Genomic DNA, 17,258 nt, shown 5'->3' on the forward strand with positions numbered 1-17,258 from the left:
AGTAGATCTTAAGCATTCTCACCACACACACAAAATGGTAACTGTGAGGTGATGGATGTGTTAATTAATCTCATTATGGTGATCATTTCACAAAGTATGCATGTGTCACTCACCACATTGTATGTTTCAAATATATACAATTTTATTTGTCAATTGTACTTCAATAAAGCTGGGGGGAAAAGAATGCATTTCTTCCCCCCAAGAAAATTGACTGGATTTCAGTGGTTAAGAGCGCAGTCTTTGGAATCTGAAAAGCCTGGGCTTGAATTCCAGTTCCACTAGTTACTTACTGTGAGAGCCTGACAGTTGAATTTCTTTGAATCCTAGTCCTATTGTCTCACAATGGAGACCAAAAAATACCTACCTCATCGATTATTGCTATGTATAAATGAGATAATCCATATTACACAGCAAACCTGTCCCATGGTAAACACTATTAATAATGTGAGGTATCATTATTACTTTTAGATAGGGTCTCACAACATGCAATAACCATTAGTCCTTCCTCTTCAGGATCCCCTGCTAATGGTAATTCCCTGGCCTGTTGCCAGGAATAATGGAGTTCCTTGATGGAAGGAGCCTTGTGAATATATCCTCCATTGGACTCAGCACAGCACTGAACTAGTAACAGGAACAATAATAAGAGTAATAATAACAACAATAGCAATAACAGCTCCTAACTAGAGTCTATCCTTGTCTCTGGGGTTCTTACCTCAGCGGGGAGCCCTTCAAATCAGGGATGCTTGCAGTGGGAGTCATGATCATCCCAGTGCTTGAAAGATTCTGCACACCTGTGAGGATGACTCTCATTCAGGCTCTCTTCTGTTTGACCCCGGACAATTCCACTGAGACAGACAAAGAAGGACAGTTGGAGGCAAAGAATTATGCAAGGTCAGGGGCTGGGGCATGAGAATGAGGGTTCGAGGACCTTACCCAATGCCGTGAATCCCTAAACCAATGAAGTAGATGATAAAAATATGGTGTGTGTACCAGAAGACCTCAAAATAACTCCTCTGGATGAACTCCATAGCTGAAGTCACCACGAGAACCAGAGCTATTGTGATGATCACTCCGGTGAGACCAGCAATGCTGGTAAATGTCAGATACTCCACTGTCTACGAAAGGAGAAATTTCAGCCTGACACAGTGGGTGCCAGACACACCATGCCCTTCCATACTCGTGACCAGATCGCCGACGCTTTGCCATTGAGTCAACTCACCATGTTTGGGGACTGGATAGGATTTAGCCACGAACCTTCCCCTTTCTCTTGATGAGATAGGGTGGAGAGAATGGAGGCAAGGGATCCATCTGTGTCCTGTCGGCTTCTGCTGTAGTGTTCAAAGTTGAACAGGTGTGCAATGATGTGAATAGCTAAATGGAAAGACGATGGGGCACGTATTGCACTGAGCACTGGGTGTTATACAAAAACAATGAATCATGGATCACTATATCAAAAACTAATGATGTAATGTATGGTGACTAACATAACATAATAAGATTAAATTAAAAAAATAAAAATAAATAAAATATAGTTATATCAGCAACAACAAAAAAAGAAAGACGACGGGGAATTGAAAGGTATCTCAGAAACCTCACTGCAGGCATGCCCCACTAGCAAAGGAGAATCCTGTGGATAGTGTCTAGCAGAATGCTCAGTCCATGGAAGGTGCCTGATAAATCTTGATTGCAGAGAGAACCAAGATTTTTTGTATTCTCATTCTGTTCCCAAATGAATCGAATATAAGTTCCATGAAAATAGGCCTACAGGGGTGCCCGGGTGGCTCAGTCAGTTAAGGGTCTGCCTTCGGCTCAGGTCCTGGGATCAAGCCCCGCATCAGGCTCCTTGCTCAACCTGCTCCCCCTGCTTGCGCTCTCTCACTCTCTGTCAAATAAATAAATAAAATCTTTAAAAAAAAAAAAAGAAAGAAAGAAAGAAAATAGGCCTACAACAGTGCCTGGCAAATAGTGCCAGGTGTTAGATAAATACTTTTTGAATATCTAAATGCAGAGGTCAATGAAACTATATTCTGAATGCTCATGAGCTTGCAGTTTTGTGGTTTGCCTCAGTTACCTGTGTGTAGGCAGATCATATATGCTACTAGCTTGTGGAAGGTGAGGTTGTGATCCAGTTGCTTTCTCAGGGTGCACCTGCAGAACTACAAATGGAATGTGATCAAGGCCCGGTGTCTCCGGGCAGTTGATAAAATTCAGCAACCCATAACCAGCATGTCTTAAACAAAGCATACCAATACCCACCCCCCACACCAATACTTGCCTACCCCCTTGGCTACCAAAGGAGATCCCTGGCTTCCATTCCTAGGGGTTTGAAGATATTGGGCTGTCCCACTGAGGAGTTCAGGGTCTCTTGTCTTTAATGTGAAAGTTGACCTAGGAGGGGTTGGGACTCACTGAGCAGGTGCCCCTCAGGAAGGACAGCAGATTTCGACACACAGGAAGCAAGATCAGCATGCTGTTAAAATTCAGGCAGCAAGCAGAGGCTCGGGCCCAGGCCAATGCCGAATAGAGCAGAGGAGAGAAGAGACCATCAGCTGCTTCATCGCATCATCTAGGAGGTGAGCACAGCCCAGTCCACTTGTCTGAGACCTGGAAAAGGGCAGGGCAACATCTTCCTCACCCCTTTCTCAGTAGCCAGCACACTAGGTCCAGGCTCTCTGCAAAATGACAGAACATTTGCTGAACTTACCAGTGAATTGAGAAATTCTCATGACAAGTGGCTTGGAAATATTTGACTACACATCTAACAATACAAAAGAGAACAGGATTCAATAATTTCACATTAACAGATACATTCTATCGATGTAATACTTTGCAACGAGTATTTTCGCCTAATCCACTCAATTATTGGGGCACCTGGGTGGCTCAGTTGGTTAAGCGTCTGCCTTCGGCTCAGGTCATGATCTCAGGGTCCTGGGATCGAGCCCCTATGTCGGGCTCCCTGCTCAGTGGGGAGCCTGCTTCTCCCTCTGCCTCTGCCCCTCCCCCTGCTCATGCTCCCTCTCGCTCTCTCTCTCACAAACAAATAAATAAAATCTTTAAAAAATATACTCAATTATTATTTTATTGTTTGTCATTTGTAAAACAATCTTGAAGATTGTATGTTTTTATTTGCATTTTAAATAAAGCTTATATATTTAAAGTATAATTACAGACAGTGACTTTCTCTTTCCTGTATTTTCTAACATTGCAATTATAAGCAGATATAATTATAAGCAATATTACAAATATTGCATTGTAATAACCATGCAAACAAAAAAATTTAACCATTTATATTTAAGATGCCTTTAATGATTGAATACAGCTTAGGCAAAACTAGTGAACCCCTCAGAGCAAACATTTTAAACTCAGGCAAAGATTTGAGAAAGGAGAGCTTCTGAGAACAGAATTTCAAACTGATTTCCTTGGGTGGCCAGGCAGCATACACCAAGATCAGTCTGATCCAGCAGTAGAAGTTGCCAGAAAAGGAGACTGGCCAGCCTCACATGTGTGCCCATCAGCGACTCGCCGAAAGGAAGAATATGGGTTAGAGTTAACGATTTCTCCTTTTTTTTTTCTAACTCTTTTTTTCTCTCTCTTTTTTTTCCTCCCTAAATTTTTCTAATAATCTTTTCAGCACAAAAACTCTTTTTCATGTGACACCTAAACCCAGGGCAACGTGACATCAAGCCAAGTCAAGATCCACCTAACATCCGTAATGGCTTCCCGCGTTTGGCAGCGCAGGGAACAGGAGCCGCCCTACTGTTTTCCATTGCTGGCTCTTCCATATGATCTGTGTTTTCTCCCTCCGCTGAGTCACACTCCGACTGTTTTTCAGAGAGACATCCTGTTCCATTTCTGAGTAAATTTTCTCTGCGCATCTCAAAGAGCCTGCCTTTCCACATTGGAAAGCAAATAAGCAATTGGAATTGCTTATTTGAGACACAGAGGTTTCTTAAAGCTAAAATTGGCAAGTGAGTGGAAAACATAGGACTACACTTTCATAGTTCCATATTCTGGAGGGGCTATCTGTATGGGATCAATTCTTTTTAGAGGGAATCTTTTCTCCCCCCATTGCAACACACCGAAATATCCCAATTTACGTGTACTTTTTGATATCAACACCACCTGATGTTCAAATTCAACTGCTGCTATCATTAATGTCTCACTGACTATGGATTTAAACTGCTTATTCTGTTACTTATTTGCTCTGCTTCATAGTGAATCAAATAACTCTGTATTTTCTTAGAGGAAGCACAAATTCAAGAAATAACTACAGAATGATTAAATAAATTATGGCACATCAATGCCATGGACGGTTAGGTTCTTAAAAGGATGAGAGCTATATGCAGGGGAGTAGGAGTGGTAAACGTTTAAGAACCAGCTTTCAGGGGAAGAGGGGAGATTGGTTTCCAGCCTTTGCCAATTTACATGATGTCAATACCGCCGCCGTGGCAGATTTCAAAATACCAATTTGATGTCATTGAACACCATTGAATATAGGGCTGGGAAGAGATGCACATAAGTGGCTATTGCAAGCTGATATGAGCTAGTTCCAGCACATCACTAGTTACGTACTCACATGGAAAGCTATCTGAAATACATTAAGTGTAAGAAGCAATTTCCAGCCAATATCTACGATGTGATCCCTTTTTTGGTGAAAACAAAACAAAACTCAAAAAAAAACCCCAAACAAAACAAAACAATGGCAAAAAAACCTCTTTGCTACTTTATGTGTTTATCCAAATTCATAGAATGGTGCATACACCAGAAAAAAAGAGCGAATTTTACTGTATACAGGAAATTAAGAAGTGAGTAAGAATGGTACCTACCTCAAAAACAAAACCTATATGTCGATGCATTCATGAGCTTAAGTCAGTGCATCTACACAAACACACACACAGACTATTAACAGTGGTTATCTCTGGGGAATGGATGGGAGGGCAATTTTCACATTTTTACTTATACACTTCTGTATCATTTGCTATCACGGAAAGTAGCAGTATTTATCATTAAGTGTTTTTAAAAAACGAAGTGAATGAAATATCCACAGGATATCAGCATGATTCATTTTTCTGCTGCTGACATTTTGGTCATAAAGCAATTAAGCTCTTAATAACAAGTCACATTTATTGCATCATTCTCTTACTAAAAAGCTATTTTTAAAATAAATTAACACTTCCTTTGGAGTTTAGAGTTTCCAAAGAAGGATCAAGGACCAACATTTAAAATGGAAAACAGCAGGGTGAAATAAGCCATGAACAGAACATTCAAATTGGTTGTGATCTCAACATGGATCCTTTGATTACAGAGAGAAAAGAAGGATTTTTTTAAAAGGACAAGCTGTCTTTAAACATGTACATCGGATGGGTCTTTGTGGAAAGCCAATGATCTCATCAAGATGAAAGTGATTTAACCAAATCCCTTCCCTGCTACTGAAAAACTCACTAGAGTTAGCAGTTAGATTTGCTTTTCTAATCAGATAGTGGCCAGACTGATGAGCCTGTGAGAGAATCATTCTCACCTCCATGCTTCTAACTCTGGTCACCTAAACATTGACGTACCCTATCCGGCCCCCACCCTCCCTCTTCTGTTCTTTACCTACCGCTTCTACAGCCTTCTCTGTCCTGTTATTCTCACCCGACCCCTGCCTTTCTTCAGGCCTTGAGTTCTGCTGCGCCCCTCACCCCACAGACCCTCTAAGTATCCCTCTTATTTGATGGAGAGGTGTTTTTCTGTGAGATCAGTCCACAGCAGTGGCTTTCAAGTTGTTTGTTTACTTGTTATAAACCAAACTCTTTCCGGAAATCATAAGCAGGAGTCCATAAGACTGATAAAGGCTGAGGGGCACCTGGGTGGCTCAGTCGGTTAAGTGTCTGCTTTCAGCTCAGGTCATGATCTCAGGGTCTTGGAATCGAGTCCCATGTCAGGCTCCCTGCTGAGCAGGGAGCCTGCTTCTCCCTCTGCTCCTCTGTCCCACTCGTGCGCACTCTCTCTCTCTCTCACAAAAATAAATAAATAAAATCTTTAAAAAAGACAGGTAAAGGCTGCTTTGGTTGAAGTAGGGGCAGGGGCAGGAGTGCTACCCAGTTAGCTTTCCCCTCACACCCTATAGGAGTCCTTGAGTCATTTGAAATGACTGCTTAATAGTTTTCTTTACTGTGTGTTTTTATCATTGGGTCTGGGGAGTGTGCCCTAGATAGGGCTGTCAGATTTAGTGAACAAAAATACCAGATGCCCAGATAAATTTGAACTTCAGATTTTAAAAAGTGAGTAATTTTTTTTAGCATACCTATGTCCCATGCAATATTCAAAATATACCAAAAAAATGATTTTTCTGGAATTCAAATTTAAGTGGGGTTGGGGGGGGTCTCTTGGGCGGCTCAGTCATTTAAGCATCTGTCTTCAGCTCAGGTCATGATCCTGGGGTCCCAGGATCAAGCCTCCCCACCCCCCTCGTGCTCCCTCCTCCCTGGGCTTCTCCCTCTCCCTCTGCTCTTCACCCAGCTCATGCTCTCTCTCACTCACTCTCTCTCTCAAATAAATAAACAAAATCTCTAAAAAAAATTCAACTGGGTATCCTGTATTTTATTCTGGGAACCCTAACCCTAGAGGAAATCAGGGCATTGGGTCTCAAAGGAACCAAGGTCACAAACAACAACAACAACAACAACAACATCAACAACAAACAGAGATTCTCCATATCACAACTGTGATACTCACCCCCAGGATTTCTCTTGTGTAGTAGTACTTATCGGCTTTCTCATATGACAGGAAGGCATGCACAAAGAGGAAAACATTCAGCCCCAACCAAGTAGCCTGGAGGAAATAAAAAACAAGTACCTCCGAAACAAATAATACAATATATGTTAAAAAAAAAAAAGAAGAAGAAGAAGATAGCAGGAGGGGAAGAATGAAGGGGGGGAAATCGGAGGGGGAGACCGAACCATGAGAGACTATGGGCTCTGAGAAACAAACTGAGGGTTTTGGGTGGGGGATGGGTTAGCCCGGTGATGGGTATTAAAGAGGGCACGTTCTGCATGGAGCACTGGGTGTTATACGCAAACAATGAATCATGGAACACTACATCAAAAACTAATGATGTAATGTATGGTGATTAACATAACAATAAAAAATTAAAAAAAAACAAGCAAAGACTCAAGTAAAATTTGGGTATGGGGAGGAATAGGTAAGGGATAGGAAATAGTGTCACCATTTTGGCGATTTTGTGTTTACCTGTTTTCATTTTAAATGAGTACAATCCCTCTAGTATCTAACTTACTTTCAGAAAGAGTTAGCACTTCAAGACATGCATTCATTAGACCAGGGTCAACAAATCAAGGCCCATGGGCCAAATCTAGCTCACCGTTTATTTTGTACAGCCTACAAATTAAGAATGGTTTTTACTTTTTTGTTTGTTTTCACATGTTATTTTTTTAAGATTTTATTTATTTATTAGACACACAGAGAGCACAAGCAGGGGGAGCAGGGGGCAGAGGGAGAGGGAGAAGCAGGCTCCCCAACAAACAGGGAGACCAATGCGGGACTCAATCCCAGGACCCTGGGATCATGACCCAAGCTGAAGGCAGATGTCTAACCAACTGAGCCACCCAGGCACCCCTGTTTTCACACATTTAAGTGGTTGGAAAAATTAAAAGAAGAATAATATTTCATGACGTGACAATTATATGAAATTCTAATCTCAGTGTCCATAAATAAAGTGGTATTGGAACTTAGCCATGCCTACTTATTCTTATCTTGTTTATGGCTGCTTCCATAATTCGATGGAGGCAGTGAGTAGCTGTGACAGAGACCATAGGGTCTGCAAAGCCTAAAATATGTACTACCTAGCCCTTTACAGAAAACATTTGCCAACTTCTGGACTGGTAGCATTCGAACTATTGCAACCAAAAGATGGCAATAAGTGAATAAATGGATTTCTAAAGAAACAAAGAATAAATAAAAAAATAAAATCTATAAAAAAATAAAAATAAAATCTATAACAATACCCATTTGAAAAGGACTAAACCATTCCAGATGGGCCTGCCTCTTTAATTATTAATTAAATTTATTTAATTAATTAAATTTAATTAAATTAATTAAATTTATTAAATTTATTTAATTAATTACTCCCTGACACACATTTTCCTGTTTTTAGATTGTGAGTCTCTTTTCAAATTAACCTGTCATTGTCCTGGACTCATTTGAGCTCTTAAGACTGCTTTTGTCTATCCCAGGCTCTGTCTCTGTAGGCAAAGGGGGAACTTGGAACCCACTGCCGCATTGCCTTGGAGACCAACCAATGCAGTTCTAGCCCAAGCTTTGAGGTGCTCGTTTATAACGGAGCAGGACTCTAGGGCACTGGGATGCCCTTAATATATATTGTTGGCCCCAGGATGGATCAGAACCATCTCAGCCCCACAAGTAGAGAGCCTTTAGCTTAGGACATGGCCCATTCAGATTCCCTAGATATGGACCACTCACATACCTCCAGCAGCATAGCATAGTTATTTCAAGTGATATTGGAGTCAAACTCCTTGGGTTCAACTTCTAGCCTCACCACTTTCTAACTCTGTAATCTTAGACAACATGTGATTTAACTTCTCTAAGCCTTGGAGTCTTCTATAAAGTGAAGAGAATAATGCTATCTACCCTCACAGCAATACTGTGAGGCTTACATGAAATAACACATGCAGAGTGATTAATACAATGGTTGGTACATTATAGGTACATAGTAGGAGCAATTTGGGTTATTACCAGGCTTCCCTAGTCCATTTCTTCCTGCATCCTTTGCTCAGACACCATTTCTGGACTTGAGTGTCTTTCAGAGATTCTTTGATCCTAACAGAAAAAGAGAGGTGAGAACCACAGATACCTCAAGAGTTCAGAAGACAGAGAAGTTTCTTTAGAGAGAGCAGAACTATTTTAGGATCCAAGAGTTCTTTGTCTTTGTGAATAGAGTGACATCTGGGAGTAAGGAATTCCATTTCCCACCCTCACTATCATTTCCTACATTATGGGTGGAAAGTGAAGTAGAAGACCTGGCAAGAGGAGGAGTAAAAATGTTTTCTGAATAATTTATTTTTTATTTTAAAAAAATAGTGCCGGGTGATGCAGTCGGTTAAGGGCTGACTCTTGGTTTTGGCTCAGGTCGCGATTTCGGAGTCATGAGATCGAGCCATGAGACCAGCTTCCTGCTCAGCCTGGAGTCTGTTAGAGTTTCTCTCTCTCTCTCTCCCTCTCCCTCTCCCCTGCCTCCCTGCATGCTCTCCCGCACAAATAAATAAGTCCTTTTAAAAAAAACAGTGCGGGGCGCGTGCGTGGCTCAGTCGGTTGAGCCTCTGCCTTCGGCTCAGGTCGTGATCCCAGAGTCCTGGGATCGAGCCCCAGGTCAGGCTTTTTGCTCTGCGGGGAGTCTGCTTCTCCCTCTCCCTCTGTCCCTCCGCTTCCCCCTGCTCATGCTCTCTCTCTTTCTTTCTCTCTCTCTCTCAAATAAATAAAATCTTAAAAAAAAAAAAAACAGTGTATTAGAGTATATGTCAGAGATAGCAAGAAGTCTGAGCCTGCCAGCAGGATTGGTAGGGGGTGGAAATTCAAAGCTACATAGTTAAATGTGAGTCACCATAATGGGTGATGAACTGTCTGAGCAAAAACTAAGAGAGGGATACAAAATGCAGAGGATTTTAGAACTAGAAGCAGGCTTATATTTGTATCTAATCTAGTTATTTAATTTATCTCACACACACACACGCAGGTGACGTGAAGTCCAGAGAAAATAAATAATCTGATCAAGATCCCTCAATTAACAGCAGAAGTGAAACTCATTCCCAGGTTCCCTGTCTCCTAAACTAGTGCAAAAGAAATTAAATATACAGCATTGAGCGTCAAAAATATAAAGCATAGGGTAACCTGCCAAAATAAGCACTTGGCCTTTTGTTAAATGCAAAACAAACAACCCTCCAGGGAAGTATGATTGCTCCTCACGCCTTTTTCCCTCGAGCACCTGGGTCGTCCTAGGGGACTGAAAGGAAAAAGTGGAAGAAAAGAGATGACCCCAGAAGGGGTGATGACATGAAGATCTAGGAATGTGAGAAAGGACAAAGGGAGTTCCAAGCTCTGGGGTGGCCCAGAAATGGAAGAAAGAGTGGGGATGTGTGTGTGTGTGTGTGTGTGTGTGTGTGTGTGAGGAGAAAGGGGTTGTGCATACGTGGTGTGCACAGTAAACAATTTCTGGCCTGAACACTGGGAAGTTGGGTTTGAGTGATGGCTCTGCATCCATTCACTGTGTGACAAATGGGTCTTATTTTCCCTTGTAAAAAATAAAGGCGCTGGTTTGTAGCTGCACTAGGCAATGCCATTAGCCACGACCCACCTGCGATCACTGGGAATGTGGCTAGTCTTAATTTAGATATGCTGTAAGTACAAAATACATATCGGGTTTCAAAAACTTAGTAAAAATAAAAGACATTAAATTATCTCATTATTGGGACGCCTGGGTGGCTCAGTTGGTTAAGCGACTGCCTTCGGCTCAGGTCATGATCCTGGAGTCCTGGGATCGAGTCCCGCATCGGGCTCCCTGCTCGGCAGGGAGTCTGCTTCGCCCTCTGACCCTCCTCCCTCTCATGCTCTCTGTCTCTCATTCTCTCTCTCAAATAAATAAATAAAATCTTAAAAAAAAATGATCTCATTATTATTTTCTTTTGTCTTTTTTTAAATATTTTTTTGACTGGAAAATTTATTGGAAACTCTATGTCAAGCATAATTTATTGTATATTGGCTAATTGAACATCAAAAAAGACTAAAATTACTTAAAACAAATTAAAAACATCTATAAAAGGTCAGGACATTCAGTATTTTAAGATAAAACTAATTAGGAAAATTGGGGCACCTGGGTGGCTCAGTCGGTCAAGCATCTGCCTTCGGCTCAGGTCATGATCCCAGGGTCCTGGGATCAAGTCCCAAGTCGGGCTCCCTGCTCATTGGGGTAGCCTGCTTCTCCCACTCCCTTTGCTGCTTCCCCTGCTTGTGCTCTCTCTCTCTCTGTCAAATAAATAAATAAAATCTTTAAAAAAAACTAATTAGGAAAGCTGTAGTATCATGGTTAAGAAAATAATAATTATGGGAAGCTATACATTTTTAAATTATAGAAAACATTAAAAATTAAATATCTAACAAAATATATCTTGCCGTTGCTCTGGGGGAGGAGATGGGGACAAATATTTTGTATTTTATTTACATATATTTATTAAAAGATTTCCCATATGACATTGCAAATTAGTCCCATTTCCCTTGTATTTTGCTATAATACGTGAATTCACACAAAGGAGTTGGAACACATAAAATTACAAATATGGTAGAAAAGTAAACCACATCACACCCAAATACACAGTGAATTACAGCAAAGTGCATAAGCCAAACATGTAAGGCATATTAGTTTTAGAAAAAGAGCACTGCCCACCCTCATCTTGTTAATATTTTCAATATTGATTACATGTTGAAAGGATAACATTTTTTAAAGATTTTTTATTTATTTGTTTGTCAGAGAGAGAGAGAGCGCACAAGCAGGGGGAGCAGCAGGCAGAGGGAGAGGGAGAAGCAGGCTCCCCACTGAGCAAGGAGCCCGATGTGGGGCTCCATCCCAGGACCCCGGGATCATGACCTGAGCCGTAGGCAGATGCTTAACAGACTGAGCCATCCAGGCGCCCCAAAAGGATAACATTACTGATATATTGGGTTAGACTAAATAAATTACTAGACATTAATATCACCTATTTCTTCTTACCTTTTTCAATGTAAGTGCTAGAAAAATTTTTAATTACATATGTAGCTCACATTACATTTCTAAAATGGACAGCACTGGGCCATGATCTCCAGGAGTATTTCTATCTCAGACATTCGATGATTTTATGAAATCTTGCCTTTGGTGGTACAGAAAGGATGAAGAGAAATGAAGGCTGCATGGCAGTAGTTAGAAGTGAGATGGAAGAGAAAAAAGATGGAAAAGGAAACATTGAAATTCCAAATACTTGTGGTTTATATCATTTGTCTCTTTATCAACCAATTTCTGGAGTTGGATTTTTTTCCCCTTTTCTAAAATGGTGAAATACATCATACACAGAAGATTTTATAAAACACGTGTAATCTTAGAGTTGGGCTTTTTAACTGATAACTGGCCTCAATGGGCCCAATCTTGGCATGGAATAGTTCCATTTCAAATAACTTTAGAAATATTAACAAACAGGGTGTCTGGGTGGCTCAGTCAGTTAAGCATCTGCCTTCAGCACAGGTCATGACCCCGGAGTCCCAGGATGGAGCCCCGCATCCGGCTCTCCGCTCAGCAGGGAGTTTCCTTCTCCCTCTACCCTGCATCCCACTGGTGCTCTCTCGCTGTCAAATAAATAAATAAAATCTTTTAAAAAAGAAATATTAACAAACATAATCTGTCCTTACTCTGTTAGGAGTAATTAATAGATAGTGAAACATTACTTACCAGAAACAAAACTGAGAACCAGTGGTTAACCACCCAGTTGCCCATTGCCAAAAGGTGGTTTGGATTCTCTCTAGGCAGCAGGGAAGATTCAGCAACCTGGATTCTGGAGAGGTTCTTCAGGGTTGGGACCTCTGTCTAGCTCAGAGTATGTGAGTCTTTAAGATATGAAAGATGCACAATTACCCAGAAAGCTTCAAGCAATGAAGTAAGTGCATTCAGCCTTCCTCCTCTGGTCGGAACTATGTTATCAGCTTGAGGAGACCAGCCCTACCTATGACAACCACAGGGGTTTTCCCTGGTGGGGTTTTATCCCTTCAGGAAATAGCAATCTTCTTGAGTGAGAATATTCTTTCATCATCTTATCAACATGACCTAATGTGAGGCATTGCTTGCCTTGATAAGACATTTGCTACGGTTGCTCACTAAAGGCTAGGGCTATAAACAGATGACCTCAGGAGAAGCAGGGCAGGAAGCAAGCACGTTAAGCTTGCAGGTGGGCTTTCGGAAGAGTTGCCGCAGCTGCCCACTGCGACTGGGACCTCAGCCTGGCTAGCTCAGAAATGTCGCTCTCTATGTTCTCCTGGAGGATGATCTGGCTCTGGGGAGAGCTTGACTGGCTGGGAGGACAAGGGGAAAAAATGGCTAAATAAATAAGAGAAAATTTAGGAGATATAAAAGTACACCTCAGTTCAAAAAAACAGAGACAGGGCGGCACCTGGGTGGCTCCGTCAGTTAAGCGTCCAACTCTTGATTTCGGCTCAGGTCGTGATCTCGGGGTCCTGGGATCGAGCCTGCCTTAGGCTCCACACTCAGCGGGGAGTCTGCTTGAGGATTCTCTCTCCCTCTGCCCCTCCCCCTGTGAGTGTGAGCCCATGAGCATTCTCTCTCTCTCTCAAAATAAATAATCTTAAAAAAAAAAAACAACAGAGAGAATACTCAAAATGAGAGAGGTGATGGTTTTCTAGTATGGATTAACTGGAGTTGTGTGTTCAGTTCTGGGCACTGATTTTTTTTTCCTTTTCTAAAATGGTGAAATATATCAAACACAAAAGCATGCATGAAACATATATATGTATGTAAAAGAATAATTTTAAGGAATGATTATTTATGTACTCACTACCCAGGTTAAAAAAAACAGAATATTTATTTCCAGCATCTTAAAACCCTCTGTATGTCCCTCTCTGATTACAACTCCCTTATTCCTCTCTCCCTTCCCCATCAGATGTAACCACTACCTTAAAATTTGGGGTAATTATTGCCTTGTTTTTCTTCATTGGTTTACTAACTGTATGCATCCCTAAACAATATACTGTATTGTTTCATCTTTCCTGTTTTTGAACTTTTTAATAAATGGAACCTAGTTATTTGTATGTATATACGCTCCTGGGATTTGCTTCTTTCACTCAATATTGTGTTGGATGATGACAGAATAATGTTGATAAAATGATGTATATATGCTACAGTTACTCTAGAGTATATACCCTGGAGTGAAACTCCTGGGTCCTGGGATTTGCACATGTTCAACCTTACTACATAATGCCAAACCTTTTTCCAAAGTGCTCACATAAATGTATAATCCAGTGAGCCATGGATAAACATTCCACTTCCTCCACGTGCTTACCAACACTTGGTATTTCTTATTAGACATTTTTATTTTTATGATTCCAGTGAGTATAAAATACTTTGTTGTGATTTTAATTTTCATTTCCCTGATTACTAATGAGGTTGAGCATCTTTTTTCTTAATATAAGATTTTATTTATTTATTTATTTATTTATTTATTTATTTATTTATTTATTTGACAGAGAGCGAGAGAGAGGGAACACAAGCAGGGGGAGCTGCAGGTAGAGGGAGAAGCAGGCTCCCCACTGAGCAAGGAACCCGATGAGGGGCTCAATTCCAGGACCCTGGGATCATGACCTAAGCCGAAGGCAGATGCTTAACCCACTGAGCCACCCAGGCACCAGAGGTTGAGCATTTTTTAACTCAACCATTGACCCTTTGAATTTTCTGTTTTGAGAAGTGACTTTTAGCTTTTGACCTATATTTCTATTGTTTTATTTTTCTATGTTTATAGAGTTGAGTTCTCTTTAGAATCTGATATTAATCCTTGATTGGTTACATTTATGGCTGTGTTATCATCCTCTCAACAATGTTTCCTGATAAACAAAGTTCTTAATTTTCATGTATTCTGATTTATGAGTTTTTTCTTTTGTAATTTATACATTTTTTGTGTCTTCTTTTAGAAATCCTTTAATACCCAGAGATCAAGATATTCTTTTACATTTTCTTCTAAGTTTTATATTTTTGCCTCTCACATTTGACTCTCACATTGACTCTTATCTGGAGTTGATGTTTTTAAGTATGGTGTGAGGTAGGGGCCCAATTTACTATTTTTCCATATGGAAAACTAATTGTGCCAGCACCATTTTTGAAAAGTACACTTTCTTCGCTGATCTAAAGTGTCAGTTCTATATACAGGTGGGTTTATTCTTGAACTCTATTCAGCTCACCCCATGCCACAGTCTGAATTCCTATGTTGTTTTTTTTTTTAAAGATTTTATTTATTTGACAGAAAGAGATAGCGAAAGAGGGAACACAAGCAGGGGGAGTGGGAGAGGGAGAAGCAGGCTTCCCGCTGAGCAGGGAGTCCAATGGGGGCTCATTCCCAGGACCCTGGGATCATGACCTGAGCCGAAGGCAGACACTTAACGACTGAGCCACCCAGGCGCCCCAATTCCTATGGTTTTATAATAAATCTTGACATATGACAGGGCAAGTTTCCCCACCTTGTTCTTTAAGAATGTTTTGGCTATTCTTGACCTTTTGAACTTTTATGTAAGTTTTGGATTCAACTTCTCCTTGCACCTCCTTTGTTACATTTGTTGCTCAGTACTTTATATTTTTTATAGGATTGTAAATTATACCTTTTTAATTTTTAATTGTGGCTATTACATAAAAGGGCAACTTATTTTTACATATTGATTTTTATATCCAGCAAGGTTGCTAAACTTATTTATTAATTCTAATAATAATTTTGTATTTAATGTTTTGGATTTTTATAAACTAAGTCATACTTTTGGTATTACAGTTATTACAGTTTTATGTCTACCTTCCTGATTCTTATATCTTTTAGTTCTTTTTCCTTTCTTTCTTTCTTTCTTTTTTTTTTTTCGCTTGCTGCACTCACTAGAACTTCCGATACAATGTTGAGCAAAGATAATAATAGTGATCTCCTTATCTAATTCCCGGTCTCAAAGGGGATTCTTTCAACATTTCACCCTATTTTTAAGATTTTATTTATTTGAGAGAGAGAGTAAGCAAGAGCACAACCAGTGGGGAGAGGCAGAGCAGACTCCCGCTGAGCAGGGACCCTGATGTGGGACTCAATCCCAGGGATCATGACCTGCGCCAAAGGTAGACACTTAACCAATTGAGCCACCCAGGCTCACTTTATTACAAAAGTGAATATTTAAAATAAGAAAAGAAATCATAGCACATTTTTAACAGCTTTATTGAGGTATACTTTACATACCATAAAATTTCCTCATTGTAAGGGTATAATTCAATGCATAGCACATTTTGTATTTTATTTTATTTTATTTATTTATTTATTTTTTAGATTTATTTATTTATTTATTCATGAGAGACAGAGAGAGAGAGAGGCAGAGGGAGAAGCAGGCTCCCAAGGAGCAGAGAGCCCCATATAGGGCTTGATCTCAGGACCCTGGGATCATGACCTGAGCCGAAGGCAGATGCTTAACCATCTGAGCCACCCAGGCGCCCACATTTTGTATTTTAAAAAGCTGATAAATCTCTTCAATATCACAAAGCTCATAAATATAATACTTTCATTAGCTTTCTAACATACCTGCAACTTAGTGTCACAATGCTCCGTGAAATTAGCACAGCGGGTGGTAAGGGTATTCCTGGAAGCCATTCCTACACTATGACAGCTAGCAATCAGTTAACTATATATGAAAGTATCAGTGAACCACATGATATATATTCTCCTAAACTCAAACTAAATATACCACCAACACAACTTCCCCTTAGCTCTATCCAGAAATGCTCATGGCCATTCCAGTGTGGCTTGACATGAGAGGAAGTATGACAGAGGGGAAGGAGGAGAAGAAAGAGGCCATCATCTCAACCATGTGTGATAAAAATATCTTACTTTTGCAAATTTTACAAAAACACTCGACCATGCCCATGACCACACCTTAAAAGAGAAACGAAAGCCTGTCCTTGGGAGGGTAACCAGGATGATGTAATGATTTGAAACCATCTTATATTAGGAAGTGTTAAAGGATTTAGGGAATTTGGCCATGGAAAAGAGGTTTGTCCAGAACATGAGCTTATCTATGTTTGGGTGTTGGGTTGTTTTTTGTTTTTTGTTTTTTGTTTTTGAGGTTTAGTTTGTTTTGTATATGGTCCCAAGAGGTCAACCTAAGACTGAGGGCTCTAAAGTAGTAACGCATTTTTGTTCAATATAAAGCAGAATTTTCTAACACAGGTGTTCAGAGAACTGAAGAGGTAATGAGTTTCCTGTTATTTGAGATGCTTAAGGAAAAATGAATGACTCCTCCCCAGCTACGTTATAGGGGAAATTTCAGCACCAGATGGATGGTTAATTAAATGTCTTTGAAGTATCCTCAATGTTGAGATCCTGTGATTCATAAGAGCATGATTCATAATCTAGATGACAATTTATGTATTATCTAAACTATTATACATGCCACACTGAATGGAGCCTTGTGTCTGTGTGAGGGGC

The 17,258-nt window shown here is 40.3% G+C and overlaps 1 protein-coding gene and 1 pseudogene across 1 annotated transcript in view; both read right to left on the reverse strand.

Moving 5' to 3' along the window:
* The window catches only part of NOX1 (NADPH oxidase 1), a 26,838-nt gene extending 13,998 nt beyond the window's left edge, over nt 1–12,840 (reverse strand). The window contains 7 exon segments of the mRNA XM_045880482.3: nt 713–845; nt 934–1,115; nt 1,220–1,371; nt 2,072–2,156; nt 2,410–2,521; nt 6,719–6,813; nt 12,485–12,840. Coding sequence (XP_045736438.1) covers nt 713–845; nt 934–1,115; nt 1,220–1,371; nt 2,072–2,156; nt 2,410–2,521; nt 6,719–6,813; nt 12,485–12,529 — 804 coding nt within the window. The 5' untranslated portion in view covers nt 12,530–12,840.
* The window catches only part of LOC123848248 (NADH dehydrogenase [ubiquinone] 1 beta subcomplex subunit 2, mitochondrial-like), a 20,563-nt pseudogene continuing 15,866 nt past the window's right edge, over nt 12,562–17,258 (reverse strand).

Source organism: Mirounga angustirostris, unplaced genomic scaffold, assembly GCF_029215605.1.
Source record: "Mirounga angustirostris isolate CCGP_5_RB_7025 unplaced genomic scaffold, mMirAng1.0.hap1 SCAF_11, whole genome shotgun sequence".
NCBI classification, from domain to species: Eukaryota; Metazoa; Chordata; class Mammalia; order Carnivora; family Phocidae; genus Mirounga; species Mirounga angustirostris.